Source organism: Marmota monax, unplaced genomic scaffold (assembly GCF_021218885.2).
Source record: "Marmota monax isolate L192 unplaced genomic scaffold, Marmota_monax_Labrador192_F-V1.1 WCK01_AAM20220418_F8-fsc00031, whole genome shotgun sequence".
Lineage (NCBI taxonomy): Eukaryota > Metazoa > Chordata > Mammalia > Rodentia > Sciuridae > Marmota > Marmota monax.
In genome coordinates, this window is record NW_026695197.1 from 4,791,881 (window position 1) to 4,810,871 (window position 18,991).

General features: G+C 35.4%; 1 protein-coding gene and 1 pseudogene across 1 annotated transcript in view; one reads left to right on the plus strand and one right to left on the minus strand.

Moving 5' to 3' along the window:
- Positions 1–18,991, minus strand: part of Ccdc178 (coiled-coil domain containing 178) — a 394,311-nt gene that overhangs the window by 290,804 nt on the left and 84,516 nt on the right. Inside the window, exon 11 of the mRNA XM_046428324.1 lies at positions 804–987. Within this exon, the coding sequence (XP_046284280.1) occupies positions 804–987 (184 nt within the window). The remainder of the gene's footprint in view (positions 1–803; positions 988–18,991) is intronic.
- Positions 1,344–2,859, plus strand: LOC124082009 (lamin-B1-like; annotated as a pseudogene).

An 18,991-nucleotide genomic window follows, 5' to 3' on the forward strand; every position in this document is an offset into this window, starting at 1 on the left:
TCATTATCAAATATTAGTTTTCACATATGAGAAACTGGAATAACAACATGTTCTTTTACAGGAAAAGACAATGTGGAGAAAGTAATTTACCCAAGGCATCACTCTCACTAGGCCCTCAACAAATAGCTACTATTACTTTCAATGGGCTATTTAGAATCTACACATTTATCACATTTGTCAGAAGACAAACTCAAAAGTAAATTGGGTGAATTGTTAAAGTTTTTTTTTGTTGTTGTTGTTGTTATTTTGTGTTTTGTTTTTTTTTATTCTGAAGTGGTCCCCCAGCTTCAGAAAAGTGGGGCTGACTTTGCAACAGATGGCAGGGGGCGACTATTCATTCTGCTCAGTGAGGAGTGGATTTGAAGCATGTAGGCAGTTCTTTTTACAGCACTGTGATCTACAAACTGCCTGGTGCTCTGGAATCAGTAACTCGGAAGCCTGATGTAGGTACTCCCTATTCTTATGTTATACAAGGGCACATCTCAGAAAATCCTGCTCATACCTATAGATGGAATTATTATGTGTTAGACATACAGGATAAAGTTGAACCAAGCACCACACTCCTGGTGCTCCAAGTAGTTTATAATTAATAGCAAATATTGACTGGCTACACTGAAACTCTCATGATCCTTTATGTAAGCTGGGTTTCTGCCAAGATGTGATTTTCTTCTTATTTATCAGAAATGATTTTTTTTAAAAAAACCTACTAACCCATAAATTAAATCTAATTCTCAAGAATAACTTTATAAATTTCAGGTTAATGACTTTTTTTCACAATTAAAAAATATATAAAGATATACAACCTTGAATTTTCTTCTTGCTTCTGCTATTTTGTCTTCTAAATCTTCTACTCTATATTTGGCTAGATGGAAATGAGAACCAATGTGATATGCCTCCTTGTAGAGATATTTGAGAAACTCTTCATTCTTTGCTTTCATTTTTAGCAAAGATTGAATCTCCATCTCATACTCATTTTTTCTCCTTTTGCTGTAAAAAATAAAACCAAATGATTAATATAATGATTGTAATTATATGTATATTGGGGCAAATTAATATGGTTATTCTAAGAGAATAGATACTAGGCAAATATATTAATTAATAATAAAAAGGGGAAAACATTATATTTTATGTTTCCAAAAATACAAAATAACCAATTAACTAAAATTTGAATACAGAAAATGTGTCCTAAGATTCTGTTTCTTTTTTCTGTATCTCCTATTGGTTAACCCTAATTGTCAGGCTGTGTCCAATCTCAGAACTTCCACAAGGAAGAATTGGGGAGAAGCTTTCCTTCGCCACATCCATCTGCCATGTTGCTCTTCCTCATTCTCTGAAACAGAGCGATGGAGTTGGTGGGCTGTGGATTGAACCTCTGAAATCTTGAGCCCCAAATAAAATTTTCCACCTATAAGTTGTTCTTATCTAATATGCTGTTCATAACTAGGAAAAGTTTACTAACGGTGATAGAATTTATGCTAAGAAAGAATCTGATCTTAATGGAGCCCAGAGCAAGCTTCGAGAATAGGAAGCAGCACTGAGGTCTAAAGACACAGCTCTGGCCACTGCAGTTGGTGATTTAAAAAGTTTAGAGGGAGATTTAGAGGATTTGAAGGATCAGATTTCCCGGTGGAAGCCTCTCAGAGGCTGCCAAAAGACAAGCAGATGAAACTTCACTTGAAGTGGATTTGGAGAATCCTCATCAGAGCCTTACGGAGGAGGACTTGGAGTTTTGTAAAAACATGAACAAAGAGATTAATGAGACAAGAAGAAAGCATGAAACGTGCTTGACAGAGGTGATTCTGGGCGTCAGATCCAGTATGAATACAAGCCGGCTCAAGCCCTTCATGAGACAAAAGAGCAATATGTGTAAGTGAGGCTGTACAAGGAAGAGGCTGAACAGATTTCCATGCCAAACCTGAGAACCTCCGACTGTCCTCAGAGACTGATACTTCCACTGTCAACAGTGCCAAGGAAGAACGGAAGGAAGGTCATGTGAGAATGGAGAGCCTTTCATCTCAACTTTCTAATCTACAATAAAGAGTCTAGAGCATGTTTGGAAATGACTTAAGAGTTGGAGGACTGGTTTGCTAAAGAAAAGAGACAACTCCTCTCACAAGCTATCTGATGGGGGGTGAGGGAGGCAGAAATAAGGGATCAGATGCAGCAAAAGCTGAATGATTATGAATAACTTCTTCCTGTTAAGCTAGACCTGGACATGAAAATCATCACTTGTAGGAAACTCTTAGAAGGAGAGAAAGAGTGGTTGAAACTCTCCACGTGCTCTTCTTCCCGTGTGAGAGTGTCCCCAGCCTCCTCAAGTTGCAGTGTGGGCACAGCTAGAGGAAAGAGGGAGAGAGTTTATGTGGAAGAATCAGAGGTCTGCAGAGGTGTTAGGGTCACTCATTCCACTTCAGCCACTGGGAATGTGTGTGTTGAAGAGAGAGATGTAGATGGGAAATGTATTTAGTTGATGAATGCTTCTGAACAGGATCCACCAAGGGGAGGCTGGGAGATGATCAGGAAAATTACAGACACATCAGTCACTTACAAATATGCCTCCAGATATGTGCTGAAGGCAGGCCGGACTGTGGCAATTTAGGCTGCAAATACTGGCGTCACAGCCAGTCCTCCCACCGACCTCATTTGGAAGAACCAGAATTCTTAGGGCACGGGTGAAGACTTGAAGGTTATATTGAAAAATTCTCAGGAAGGAAAGGTTGAGCAAAATTTTTAAATCAACCCACACCTGAAGAGGAGGAGGAAGAGAAGGAAGAACCAACCAGGGTGACTGTTGAGAAAGAACTTTTCCATCAGCCAAGAGCTTCAAGAGCATTCAGTAGAAGCTGGGCAATTATGTAAACTTCTCCAGTTGACTGTCTTCCTCAAGATAAACATGTATGGTAATTCTTACCTATATACACTGCAGAGTCTTCTTAGAAGCACAGAATATTTTTATATTTCCTGTATGTGAATTTTTAAGCTGCAAATCTGACGAACTTAATTTCCTTTTTAACACTGAAATTTTGTAAAAGAAATCATACCCATAACACTTTGTTGCAAGATACGAATTTATTGACACTGTACTAAAAGACTCCCTCAAAAATTTTGGCTTTTTTTTCTTTTTTAATATGTATAATATATGTTTTCTTTAAGTTCCTATGAGAAGGGGAGGGGAGAGAAAATAAACCCACTGTGTGTCTGGGTGTAATTTAAAGATTGCTCCATCTAGATTAGCAATCTGCTCTTGATTACTTTCTGCTATAAGTAACAATGCTGTGAGGGAGGGGTAACCATTTTTCAATATACTGAACTTTTGCACTGAACTTTTTGTACTGTAATAAGCAATCAAGGTTGAAAAAAATTTTTTTAAGGAAAAGAGAAAATTTTCAAGAAGGCAATATTAACTTAATCCTATGTTAACACTCTGGATGAAGGATTCCACAAAACATTATTTTATGGTTTCTTAGATTCTTAATTCCTGAGGAAAATGGGGCTTCTCTGTTAAAATACATTAGTTGTGTTTTTAAAAAGAGTGTAACATGTTTCAACCTCTTATGTGATATTAACAAATAAAAAAGCTGTTTTACTATTAAAGAAAGAAAGAAAGAATTGGGAGGTCCCAATGCTTAGCTGTCAGAAGCATCACCCAAGGAGCCTGACTGTCAGATCTCAACCACATCTTCTGAGTTACAACTTGAAAGTAAAATTCCCTCTGTGTTCCTCCCTTGCATCTCCCCTTTTGCTTTCCCTGAAGATGTTTTTACTAGAGCACATTTTAAATGGAATAGCCAAACCAAAAACATGAACTAGAGAAGAGTTTCCCAGCCTCAGTACTATCACATTGGAGTCAGATGATTCTTTGTTATAGGAAAATATGCCAGTCGCTGCAAGATGTTTTGCAGCATCTCCCCACTAGATGTCTGCAGTACCATCTCAGTTATGACAAACAAAAATGTATTCAGACATTGCTAAATGTCTCCTGGTGAGGGCACAACATCATCCAGTTGAGAAACACTTGACTAGAGCAGGGGTTCTCAACCCTCCCTGTACAATGCATTTAAAAATGTTGTGCTTCCAGATGTTCTGATATAATTGGTCTGGGGTAAAGCTCTAGAATCACCACTTTTAAGCACCCCAGGTGGCTCTAATATGCAACCCAAAAGTAAGCTACCCATATTGACTAGACAGTGTTTCTCAAATTGAATAGATGCTAAGGGTCACAGGGGGAGCTTATTATGTCAGATTCCTAGGCTCTGTTTTCAGGATATGATTCAGAAGTTGTAGGATAGATCTGCAAATATGACCCAGGTGATGTTGATGATGCTTGGTTGCAGACCACACTTTGTTCAAGCAGCATTCTACTCTACTCTAGAGAGTACCATCATGGAGAAAGTGAGTGATTAGGACTTGTTTAACAGAATACAGAGAAGACTGGATTAATGTGGCCAACTCAGCTGTGGGGAAAAACAAGGAGTAAATACAACTGATGAGGGGCTGCACTGATTCCTCATTCTTGCTTATTCCAGGACAGAAAGTAAGGATGATGTAGGGGAAAAGAGCATGCATTCACAGCTTGCCAAAGACATCTTGGCTTACAAATGGGGAAATCATCCCTGTAGAATAACAATGGGGTGGGGGGTGGATCAAAGCAGGATTTGAAGAAAAGCAGCAGAAAACTAACTGAATTATCCCACCAGATGAGTGACCTGGATAAGGTGCACTGATTCATAGCAGGTTTTGCATGAGCTGTGGTTGCTTGTGAAAAGACCAACTCACTAGCCCGGGCTGTAGGCTTGTAAAACTAGGACCTAGGGCCTGGAGATGACTAAATCCTGAGGTCAAGAACTCAACCAAGCTGCCTACTATGTCAGTACCTACATTAATATTATCTCTGATATTATCTTAGAGCCATCACTGTGAATCAGAAAAGAGCAACATAAATGACAGGCTTTAAAGAGGGGAGAGTTGGGATCAAGCAGGGTCAAGTAGAAATAAGTTCAAACCTTCAATCGGAAATAGATGAGCATGGCACGGTGTGTGTGTGTGTGTGTGTGTGTGTGTAAGAGGGAGGGAGACAGACCTATTTATTTAAGAAAAATACAAAAGACACATTAAGAAATATATGAACCCAACCCTCTCTGGGTGCTATTCGTTTTATGATACACTGACATATCTTAAAATAAGTATTTCAAATGTTCTAAAATCTAAATAAAGGAATTCTTACACTATAAAAGGAAAAGAAATGGTGACACACAGCAGAAATGAAACAAAAACAAGCAGATGTGGAAGAAAACAAATTATAACAAGGGAAGAAATGATAAAAAAAAGAGTTTTAAAATAGACCAGATAAATTTCAGACTGAAAAGGGTCAAAGAATGCTTTAGATGAAAATGTGGGAGTAAAGTACTAAGATATTCATCCAGAAAGTACCACAAAAATTATGAAATTATGTGTGTGTTGTGTGTGTGTGTTTGTGTGAGCACACATAATGTATGTATGTCATCTGTGTCCACATATAGTACAGGTATAAAAGTGAGTGTATGTGTGGTTATGTTTGTTCTGAATTAACGATGGTTCTACTTATGATTTCTTGATTTTAAGATGGTGTGAAAGCTATATGTATTCAATAGAAACTGTATTTCAGATTTTGAGTTTTGATCTTTTCCTGGTATGTGGTACTATACTCTCTTGCAATGTTGGGCAGTAGCAATAAGCCACAACTCCAAGTCAGCCACATGATCACACGGGTAAACAACCCACAGAGTAGGCTTATATTATACTTCAGAAGTTATACTCTATAACCTACTATTTGCCAACCTATGCTGTTTGGTAGGCTTGGTGTATTAAATGCATTCCAACTTGTGATATTTTGAACTTATGATGGATATATCAGGATGTAACCCCATTTTAAGTTGCTGAGCATCTGTGTATGTTTTTTGTGTCTATTGTATGTGCATTTGAGTATTAGTATGCATGTCTATGTATGTATGAGGATATGTGTGTGTGCACATTTACATATTTCTGTGCTTTGTGGAACACAGCACATGTGTGGGGTGGAAGGTAGAGTGTGTGTGCTTGTCTGTTAAGAGGCATCCCCTTTGATCTGTAGAATAAAAACAATGATAAGGAGATCTGTTGTGGAAAGGGCAGGGAAATTAATTTCTAGATTCTTAAAAAAAAAAAATGGCTCACAAGCCCGACAACAAAATAGGTTGTGAATACTGAACATCACAGAAACAAAACTTTATAGCTAAAGATATGGTGACAAAACAACTGTATGTTAAAGATAAAGAGAAAATAAGGGGAGAGTCACATGGAGAAAAGAGATGCCGAGTGACGCAATGGACACCAGAAAAAAATGACTCTTTGAAGCTAAGCAAAAACAGATGTCAAACTAGAATTCCATACAGGGCCAAATTATTATTCAAGATTGATGAGTAAAATAGGCACAGGTCAAGAAAATTTACCACAAGGCTCTCATATAAAAACCATCACATAATTACTTCAGATAAATGTAAAGGGAACTAAAAGGGTAAATAAAGAAGGTATACATACAAAAACGAAGAAGAAATATCAGCAGATAGACATAAGCATTGATTTTGAAAAATTAACTATGATACACAAACACAGCTAAAGCATTAGGTAATTGTAAAAAGATGGGACAATTGTAAAGGTGTTCAATATACAATTAATTTTTGTTAAAATGTGTGCAAGGCCCAGAATACTATGTCAGAGCTAAATAACTCCAGATTTTATTAGAAATGTTTAGAATAAACATGCTTTTTAATTAAATGGTGTCACTATTTTAGTAAATGTCTTTTAATAAATTTCAGTGTTGTCTGAAAGATAAAAGCCTAAGACTAAACCACTCAGGAAATTTTAAAATAATCATTGGGGAAGCAACATTAATATCTTAATATGAGAACCATTAATAAGAACATGAGGGCTGGGGATGTGGCTCAAGTGGTAGTGCGCTCGCCTGGCATGTGTGCAGCCCGGGTTTGATCCTCAGCACCACATACAAACAAAGATGTTGTGTCCGCCGAAAACTAAAAAATAAATATTAAAAAAAATTCTCTCTCTCTCTCTCTCTCTCTCTCTCTCTCTCTCTCTCTCTCTCTCTCTCAAAAAAAAATAAGAACATGAAAACAGATAATAATAAAAGAAACAATCCAAACAAAAAAGAAATACTTGTTTCTATGGCTCTGACTACATGTTCTCAACATATGTAAACAAAAAATGCACAATTATAAACACCATTTGACAATATAAGAAGCAACTGATATATTGCCCTCTATCAGAACATCATAGAACAGGCATTAGTATAGATAGGTGGTGTTTGTAGCAAAATGACAGCTAAAAAAATTGTTAGATCTAAAAACTAACACGGATCCTCAAATTGAAAGGCTCTACTTAATGCTAAACTGCATAAATTACACACACACACAAAATTATGAAATTTCAGAACTCTCAAACAGGAGAAGAACATTCTAGCTTCCAAAGAGAAAAGATAGTTTATCGATGAAGAAATTATATTCAAAATGCATCAGATGTCTCACCAAATCAAACAATAAAAATATCTTCAAATTAATGAAAAAAAAAATGATGGATCCAGAATATGATAGCTTGATAAAAGCCTAGTTGGAATAGGTTGAATAGAGAATGAACTACTGTTCAAGGAAACAGGAGTTTTATGTGATTTGCTATAAAGAACAGAAGAACAGAGGTGGGATGCATAACGAAGGCTTATTTTATGTTTACTTTTTTCATAATGTAAGCAATATTATGTAATATTTAAATATCATCAAAGTAAAGAGAAATAATGACTCATGTCAAAGAGAAGACGATTATATTGTGTGTGAGTTGGCTGGTGGGAGAACAGAAGTAAGTCTCATTTGATTCCATCTATACTCTATAAATTATATGGGAGATTATTAGCCAAAATGAGGGTGATGTGGGTTTAATAATTGAAGAGAGGGAGAAGGCACAAAACAGTCATCAGAAAAGCTGAATATTTAGAAATTTCTTGGCAGGGCTATCAATTGTGATTTTTGTTCATAGACTTTAAGTTCTACTTATAAGTAAATTTATGGTAATGCTAGTGAAACTTAAACATGACATGTTCTAAATGATCCCAGCTCCTTGCAAAGTTCTTTGATTGTGTTTTTATATGCTTATGTATTTTTATGGTTATATGTTTTTAAAATTTTGTGAAAAAAAATTAAGACAATTCTCTTTTAGTATAACAGAACCTCTGTCAACTGGCATTGTAGTGACTGCCTGCAATTTCTTTTAATGATACTGTATTCCTTTCCATAAATTGGCCACCATACGTTATACCTTTAGGGCCAATCAAGCCAACATCCATCCCTGTGAGAATAATTAGCACAGTTATTTTACTTCAGTCACATTCAACTGCTGGAAATAATTCAATGAAGTAAAGCTGTTGTTTAGATCAAAAATAGGACTTTTTCTTTTTTTAATTTGTTATATATGACAGCAGAATGCTTTACAATTCATATTACATATATAGAACACAATTTTTCATATCTCTTGGTGTACACAAAGTAGAGTCACACCATTCGTGTCTTCATATATGTACTTAGGGTAATGATGTCCATCTCACTCCACCGTCTTTCCTACCCCCACGCCCCCTCCCTTCCTCTCCCTAGACTTTGCCCTATCTAGAGTTCATCTAATCCTCCCATGTCATACCCCCCAACTACAATATGAATCAGCATCCTTAAATCAGAGAAAACATTAGGCATTGGGTTTTGTTTTTTGTTTTTTGTTTTTTTTTTGGATTGGTTCACTTCACTTAGCATTATATTCTCCAACTCCATCCATTTACTTGCAAATACCATGATTTTATTGTCTTTTGATGCTGAGTAATATTCCATTGTGTATATATACCACAGTTTCTTTAGCCGTTTGTCTACTGAAGAGCATCTAGGTTGGTTCCACAGTTTAGCTATCATGAATTGTGCTGCTGTAAACATTGATGTGGAAAAATAGGCCTTTTTAAATCATAGAAAAAGTGTGTTGAATTTGATTTAAATATGTGCTTATGCTAAGAAAACATAACTAAATTCTGTAAGAAAGGAAAGAACAACCAAAGGTGAGATAGACAAGTGTATTAAGAAGAACACACTGGTTGTCTTAAAGTGTCAAATAATTTCCGGGGTAAGGGTAAGAAAATTAGAAAGAGAGTGGATTCTTAAATTGAGATCAGCAAGTGACTCTGTTATTGGCAATGATGAGATCTAAAGTAAAACCAATAAGAGAGGGTATTTGCTGTAGGACAAGAGAAAATACTGTTGGGAACATGAGAGTCCAAGTTCTTCATGAACTATCTACATGCCAAACTCACCCTTTCATTGCTTCTGCAGAGGTAGAAAATTAATAGGCTGGTAAGATATAGCTAAATGGGTGTGAAAATACAGTTTCCTGTGGATTCACTCTATGTATTCAAGGCTATTTAACAACTTCAATAATATTCTAATTGCAACCTCTACAAATAAATCATCATCTTGTTAACTACTGACAAATAATGGGAGGGGTGACTTATTTATAGTTTAACTACTTAAAAGAAGTTCTAAAATAGTCTAACATATGGGTATGTAATTAATTTTGAATGATGTGTCCATGGTTTTTAATGTGTTATTTCAATATTCTTGGTTTTTATATCTGAGATTTTTTATCATACATTATATTTTCACTAATTTAATTCGTATGAAATATTTGGGGACTTTTCAGCATGCACACTTATTTTTCCCCCCACTGGTTTTAAACTAACACGAATAAAGAAAAAGGTAACTATGTCAGAAAAATTTAATTAAAAGTTCCAATTAATTAGGTTTGGGTTTTTTTTCAATTTTCACTTGTTCATAATTTTAATGTTTTTATTAGTGCATTGTAGCTATGCATAATATTTGGGTTCATTTTGGCATAATCATGCATGCATGGAATATAATTTGCTTCACTTCAGTCCCTAGTACACTTTCCCTCCCCTTTTCCCTCCCCCTATTCCTCTTCTTCTACTCTACTGTAAAAGCAAATAGTTTAAGACTATTTATTCAAAAGTTTGCTGTGAAATGATGAAAAAAAAATTCTACACTTCTGTGAAGTAACACAAATTAATAGGCTGGTAAGATATAGCTAAATGGGTATGAAAACATAGTACCCTGTGGATTCATTCTATGTATTCCAGGCTATTTAACAACTTCAATAATATTCTAATTGCAACCTCTACAAATAAATCATCATCCTGTTAACTCTTGACAAACTCATTTCATAACATATACCAATATATCTTTATGGTACTCAATAACTTTTTTCCTCATTTCCCTCAATTATCAAACCCATCTTTGGATCACTGCACTTACAGTAGCATTGTCTTGCTTGAACTACAGTAGAGTGTCAGAAGTAGATATTCTGAATATTTTACAGAGCTTGAAGATAAGAAAATGACTATGTAGAAATTTATGTCACACGGTTAACTTCAAGCAAACTAAATCTAAATTGATCAATTTCAAATCATCTTAAACAAGTTCATTTTCCTCAACTTTGGTTATTGAAGTCTGTCTGCCATGTGAATAAGCAATCAGGTGAAATTGTTTGCTCAAGTCAAGTGTCCCAAATGTAAAAGAGCCATTTCTAATGGATACTGGCTGGTTTTCTGAGTGTCAAAATTATCAAATTGTATGCTGTTGTTACAAGGCAAATAATCCTCTATCATCGCCATCATCATCATCATCACTAAATGGTCTAACAAATATTTGTGTACACAGAGTACTGAACGAAGTCTATCAACACATGTGGCATCTAGCTTCTAATGTTGCCATTTTCAAGGTGAACTATTTATGAGCAATGGTCAGATATTAAAGGAATTTTGTCACTTATTTAAATAGCATGACAGTTTGGGATGGCATAAAATGGTAAGCTGGTGTTCTGGAGGAATCTGAATGTGTATGATAGTTGCAATCCAGGGGGTTTCACGAAGGTATTCACTAGACTTATGAAGTCAATGATTTGCTTTTAATCTTAAAAAGTCATTTTTATACTTCACACAAAAAAATAGAAGCTGGAATTAAGGTGAAGGTGATACAAATAAATGGTAGAGTAAAATGTGAGAGAGGGAAAAAAAAAGGAGAGAGTTAGAAGAGCAGATATTTCTGTAAAAAACAATAGATAGAGCCAAACTTAGAGAACTGAGGAAAGTCATAAGCTTCTGACATTTTTTTGAAGTAGTTAAAGTCTAAAATCTTCTGTAACATGTCAGAAATAGGAACCTTCTCTAACAGAGGAAGAAAAGTGGTGGTGTTAGCTGGAAAGAACATGCATTTTGAGTCAGACCTATACTCAAAGCCAAGGTGCTCCTTATGCAATTTAAAAGAGGTTTCATATACAATTTCATCATCTGTAAGACTGACATGAAATACCAAGAATCAAGGGTAATATAAAGATTAAATGTAAATGAATTCAGGGTAATGTATCCACATTGAATAGCACAAATGAGTCAATAAATAGTTTTTGTTAATTAATAAAATGCAAGGACATGATCTTTGTAGTGCTCTCTGGTTTATGGACATAGAACACAAGAAAAAAACAGAAAAATATAAATAACCATTGGTATTGCTTTGGAACAGAAAGAGCCATTATATGTGGGTATGACATTAGAACACACAGCAGAGATAACAGGAGTACAAATAAACTTGACACAAAGGGACAACCAAGAATAAACTCTTACAGTCAGTTCTCTTTATGTCATTTATTCAACACCCTTGGAGAACCCTCCCTGCCCCTCTTCCACCACACAATGCCTACAAGCAAGGAGCTAAGTCCAGGAAGGAAGAAACTAATAAGCAAACCAACAGGAATCACACTTACACAGTGTGGTAAATGCTGGGAGAGGAGCACATGCAGTCATTGAGAGTCAATTGAAATTTTTTGTTTGTTTTTATGGTACCGGGGATTGAACCCAGGGGCACTTAACCACTGAGCCACATCCCCAGCCCTTTTTAAAAAATATTTCATTATGAGCCAGGGTCTGGCTGAGTTGCTTAGGGCCTCCCTAAATTGCTGAGGCCGGCTTTGAACTCATGATCCTCCTGCCTCAGCCTCCCAAGCCACTGGGATTACAGGTGTGCACCATCATACCCAGCTGAGGGTCAACTGAATGGATACTTGTTGAATACTGATTACTTGGCAAATGCTGTGCTAGGTTACAGGGCTTCAAAGATGACTTAAAACAAAGGTTCCCAGTTTATACTCTCATGAAGGAAAAAAAGAAACAAACAAATAACAATAGCAAATCAGATTTCCCTGCTGTCATAAGCACATCATGGAAGATGTACTGCCTTAGTTTGAGGGGAAGATAAGTGACCAAGACAGGAAGCTTCTGGGAATAGTTAATATTTGAGCTATGGTATGAATGTTTAATTAATCAGATTTACAAAAACAACCTGAAGAGGAAGAGGAGGAGGAGTGCAGGAGGAAAGAGGGAGATGTGTAAAAGATTTCCACGCAGAGGAATAACAAGACCAAGATAGAAGTTCTAAACAACATGAGTTTGAGCGCATAGTCATATAAATATTGAAAAACTGAAAGATCATGGAACCAAGTGATAACAGACTCAATCAGTCTGGGAGTTGGGGCTTTATCCCATAGCTGGTAGGGAACCTCCAAAACTTTTTTAAAGCTGCTGAAAGCAAATACTGATTGACCCTTTGTAAATAGATTATGCCAGTGATACGGCATATGTAGAACCTGAAGTCTCAAACTTGGAATGAGTTAGATGGGACGGCTTGGTGCATTTTTAGTTGTTGCTATTTATTTATTTATTTATTTATTTATTCTGATTTGTTATACATGATGGCAGGATGCAATTCATTTCATATTACACATATACAGCACGATTTTTCAAGTCACTGGTTGTACACAAAGCATTTTCACACCATTCGTGTCTTCATACATATACTTAGGGTAATGATGTCTAACTCATTCCATCATCATTCCTACCCCTTTGCTCCCTCTCTTTCCCTCCCTCCTCTTTGCCCTGTCTAAAGTTCCTCCATTCCTCCCATGCCCCCGCATGGCCATTATGCATTTTATTGGTAATTGAAACAGAAAGAAAGACACCCATTGGAGAAATATTTAGAAAATAGACTTAATAGAAGTTGGTAAGATATTGGCTGACAGACAGGAAAAAAAATATGTTGGATGATGCTCCAAATAAATAATTTGGTAAATAGCAGTGTCAGGAGATGTATTAGAGTATATTTAAAACGATAGATATGTGTAGGTATTTAAAGAATGGCACTATAAGGAGAAATAAAAATGGAAGATGAAAAAGTGAATATGCTTGTGTGAGTATGTGTGTGTGTGTGTGTGTGTGTGTGTGTACAAGCAGAGAGAGAACATGTTAGAATAATAAGTGAAATTCCTGGACCTAGAGGAAGAAAAAGGATGAAAACAATCTGAGATTAAACTCTAAACTAATCCCCAAAGGAGTAGGTGGAAGGAGATAAGTGAACCCCTCTAAGATTCCTAAAAAAGAATGACTTCGGAAGTAAAAAAAACAATAGAATGTGTCCTGAACCTCAAAAAACATCAAAAATAGATGAAAGAGGGCACACGCACCAACATTTAAATTTCATGCAGAAAGGGAGTTGGGAGAGAAACACAAAAGAACTAAAAAAATTACCAGTGAGCTCAAGAAGGAAATTCTTTTCTGCACTTAAGTAAGATAAATTTTTATAGCATGGAGGTTTCAGAAGCCAGACTGCTGCGAGTCAAAAAGTGATTAATAGTCAAGTAAATATTACTGACGATCTAGCAAATATTGCTAATCATGTGGACATTTTAATGAGAATAGAAAGAAAATAACAAATGATTGCTAAAGGCACAACAGGATTAAAGTCAATCTTTCACTTTAGATTAGAAAGGACTAATGATGTCTATAGCCAAAATAATAGGTAAGTAAGAATAAAATGAATGAAGATGTCAAAAACAAAAGTGATACATATTAAACTATGTCCTAAACAGGGCAGAAGAGGTTGAGTCTAAAGACAGGGGATATTGGTCTTGAATAGGAAGTACCATTTATGCCTTGAATTTAAAGACAAAGGAAAGCTAGTTCCAGATATTGTCACTGTAGAATAAATTTTACAAAAAAGCATACCATATCTATAAGTTCTTTTTCCAATATAAATAGGCTACAGTATACTTAAAATTTTATTTCTAATTTATCCTGTATGGAATTTATCATGATGTCTAAATCTGAAGATTTGTGCTCTAAAAACTGCAGACTATCTGCCATTATATTTCTGAATATTGCTTTTCCCATTCTCTCCTTTCTTTCTTGTTCTATTTTCCAGAACACTTTTTCTTCCATACTTATCTTTTTTACTCTATATGCTCCATTCTGCATTCTACTTTGTTTACGGATATACTTATTATTTTTCCCCAGTGTAATCTGCTATTTAATTAAAAATATTCTTTAGTAACAATGAATCCACTTTACTTTTTATAAGTTTTGGGGAGGGTTGTTTTTCAAAGCTGTCTGAATTTATTTGAAACTTGTCTATTAGTTCTCTATATTGCCTTTAGCCATTTATACTTACTTAGGTAGGATAAATCTAATGATTCTGTTATTTTTAAATTTATTGAGGATGGTCAATGGACTTCTGGTTAGTCCTGGTAACTCTCATTCATGGTGCATTTTTTTCTATGATTTTCATAATTTTTGTGAGCTTAATTTTAAAAGCCTTATCTATGAGAATCGTCTATGGCCTCTGGAGTTTATTCCTCTAGAGAATATTTGAACAGAGCAAGATAACTTTTTTATATGATGATTTCTTAGTTAGATCCTTTCTAGATGATTTAGGTGATGTAAATTAAAACATCAAACTAGCATGAAGGAGCCAGTCAGGGAATATTCTTACTTGTTTCTCCCTTACCTAGTTTCTAGGCTTTGGACAAACACACCTTCTTGTCTCTGCCTTTGTTTGTGGGTATAATTCCTCTGGTCCACCCAATAAAGCATCCTCACTTAATCCAGCTCCCTCACTTGCAAAGATCCATGGCCTTTGACCTATGCTGAGAAGTAAGTAAATTTACTTCCCTGATTTACCAAGCTCTGTAAGACTATTTCTCACCCAAATCTTCAGGATAGCCAAATATCAATTGGGAATTTAACCTGCAGTAGCAGTTGTCCAATTATTTTCTTTGTATTGGACCCTAAGGTGTTTTTGTTTTGTTTTGTTTTTACTTTCTTGTAAGCACAGCACTTCATTTAATATGCTCTACTTTTGAAAAAGACTCCATATTCTTTACTATCCATCTTGCAGGATGTACATTCTCATACTTCCCTGTCTACACTATCTTTATAGACATCATGTCCAGTCCCATTGTTTAATTTTATGACTGCAAATTTTTCTTTGATATCCTCATCATTGCTGGGTTATAAACTAATGTATCTAATTATGACTTCTTATTAGAATTTGAAAAACTAATAGAAAGAAGAAATTTAATATGGCCCAATAAATTATATCTTCTCCCTCCAAATCACCTTCACATTCCCTTCAAGCCCTTGCTATCTCAGCCAGTAGCCTGACCATTTTTCTTCTTTTCACATCTTGCAACCCATCTATCAAAAGGACCTGTTGGCACTCCTTCCAGAACATATACAAAAAGCAGCTATTTTTTGCCATTTATACTGCAGAAACTTAAATCTGTATCGTCATTATTACAATTTTTCTAAATCAGTAAAAAAAATGTATCCTTCCTATATGCACTACCATCTGTCCTTCACTAAGCAGCCCAAGTGATCTTTCTAAAGTATAAGATTGTTAAAATGGTTTAAATCTGTTTGCCTTTATTTTCCCTTACTTATGAGCTTGCAGTGCCTGGGCCCTGTCTGCCTTGCCAGTGTTTGTCTCCCTGAGTTACCTTCTCACACACAGTTCTCAGGCAACACTGGCTACTGTTCTGTTTCTAGAGCCCTAGAAATTTTATCTATCTCAGGGCTTCTGCACTTTCCGTTTCTTTTCCTTAGACTTGTTCGAGGCTGAAACATTGTTCAGATCTCCAGATAATAATTTCTTTAGAGAGGTGATAACACTTAAGAGAGTTATTCAATGGCCATTTGGAGAAGAATTCTGCTTAAAGTAAAAATAGATATAAGAAGTTAAATGTCCCTGCTAAACCAGAGCCCCTGACCTTCCTATGACCTGTTAATCTCTACCACATTATCTAAGTCATAATCCTCACCAGATTTATCAAAATGGGCTGAATTTTTAAAAATTAATTGGTTCACATCAGTTCAGTTACATATTACATATTTTACCCTAGGAGAATGTAAACTTAAATGATGTCCCCAACACCTACAACAGTGTTGGACATGAACAAGGTGCTCAAAACACACACACACACACACACACACACACACACACACAGGCACATACACACTTTTGCTTATTAATCCTACATTTTTTCTTTAATTATAAACATTCAATGTAAGCCACAGTATAAAATTATAATATTAGTCCATTAGTCATAAAGTTATAAAATTATCATTCAGAGGAGAATTTTTCACAAAGAACAAACAGAGATATATTTCTCAGATAAAGTGGTATATTCTAAAAATTCTTGACCTTTATATTTACCATGTCTTATAGTGTGTAATGTGATAGTGTGCTGCATAAAGTTTGTATGTAGCTGAAAATGAGTATTTTCTACTGAAAATATTATTTATATTTCTCACATGTTAACTATGCATCAGGCACTAGGTTAGTCCTTCAGGACCCAAAAAATGGGGATGAGGGAAAGATGCATAGGCCCTACTTCTCCGAAAGCAATTATAGGGCAGTGGGTATGCGGTCATGGAAAAATAGTTATACATTTTATTATTTTTCATGTCATATGTGAAAACCTCAATAAAGCCATATTACTTCTAAGAGAAAAATAAATCAACAAATTTGGCATCTTTACAGAAGAAATGAATTCTTAAAAGTTGCAGGTCATCATAGTCACTACAGCTAATATGAGCCACGGCTCAGAAGCTCCTGCTTGCTCCTTTTCTGCATTTCTTACTATACTTATTAGTCCTCTTAGAAAGTATCACTTCTGTAATAATTGTTTGTTTCCTTGGGGACTCAGGAAAGTCAGGAAGTTTCAAGTAGAAGTATATATGAACTTTAGAACCTACTTTACTATCTGGGTATAATATAAATTCAATAAGAGAATAATACATTGTAGGTGGACTGAACTAATAATTTATGAAATTTAATTTTTGTTTTAAAGCAATAATTTATTAAAATGGGAATATTTACAGAAAAGTTTAAAACCAAAAAGTCCAGCTCAATCTATTTTCAAATGAATATGTCAGTACCATTCTACTTCAGATTTAAAAAAACAAAAATAACTGAGCATGGCCACCTGAGCCCTTGGTGTGTGCTCACATAGTAACTACCACCCAATAGGAAATGCAATCCTGACTTGTGTGGCCATCATGAAATTGTGTCTGTTATTGAATAGGATTATATGGTACATGCTGTTATTTTGTCTTCTTTTGCTCAATATAATGTTTAAAAGATTTGTACAAGTTTGTATGAAGCTGAAATCTGTTCATTCTCTTGTTGCAGAGTATTACTATGAATGACTAAGTGATATTTTATATACTCATTGTATTCTTGATGTTAAATATTTTCTAGTTGTGAAAATAATAGTGCTATGAACATTCTTATAAGTGACTTTTTTAGGGGTGGGGGTGTACTAGGGATTGAACTCAGGGTCACTCAACCATTAAGCCACATCCCCAGCCCTGTTTTGTATTTTATTTAGAGACAGGGTCTCACTGAGTTGCTAACGCCTCACTTTTGTTAACGCTGGCAGTGAACTCACAATCCTTCTGCTTCAGCTTCCCCAGCCAATGGGATTACAGGTATGTACCATAAATGACTTTTGATGGACATATATATGAATTACCATGGAGTATATACCTAGGTATAGATTGTAAATTATCTTTTTACTTTGTTGTACAAAATTCCACTCGTACTCCCAATATTTGAGAGTTCCCGTTCTTTTACTTTCCTGTCAAATCTACAGTATTGAGTCACTGCATTTTAGCTGTTAAGAAGAGTAGTAGTATCTCTGTTGGTTTGAGTTTACATTTCCTGATGACTGAAATCAAAGATTTTTCCATTATTATTGTCCATTTGATTATCTTCTTTTTCAAGATTTTGCTCATTTTTTGGATTATTTGCTTTTTCTTTATCGGTTTTTAATTATTTTGTGCTCTTATTGTATTATTAACTTAGTATTATGCATTGTATTTATAACTTATTATGTATTGAATTTTTATATTGATTTACTGGCTTATTAATTTATCTTTTCAGAAATATGTATTATAAATATTTTTGATTAGTCTGTGATTTTCCTTTTCATTGGCTTAATGGCATGTTTATTCAAACACTTTACGATGGTGTTTGAAACTTTGCCTTCCTCAAAACATATTTTTGTTTGTGGTGACAGGTAGGTGTTATGGTTTGAATCTGGAATGTCCCCCAAAGGATCCTGTGTTGAAGACTTGGTCCCCAATGAAGCAGGAGGGGAGCTCTTAGGAAGTTATTTGATGATGATCTGTGGATTTGATCATGATCTCCTCTGTGGGTTAATTCATTGAGGGATTCATAATTTGAAAGGAGATGGCAGAAAATGTCAGAAGTGGGAGAAGGAAGTAGGTGTTGGGGGTGTGTCCTTAGGATCTATATTTTGTTCCTGTTTTTTTTTTTTTTTTCCTGCTGATTTTCTCTCTCTGCTCCTCAGCTGCCACCAGGTGAGCAGCTTTCCTCTGCCACACCCTTCTGCCTCCTCTCAGACCCACAGCAATGGAACTGGCCAACCATAGATTGAAACCTCAGAAACTATGAACCAAAATATATCTTTGCTCCTTTAAATTGTTAATTTAAGGTATTGGTCACAGTGACAA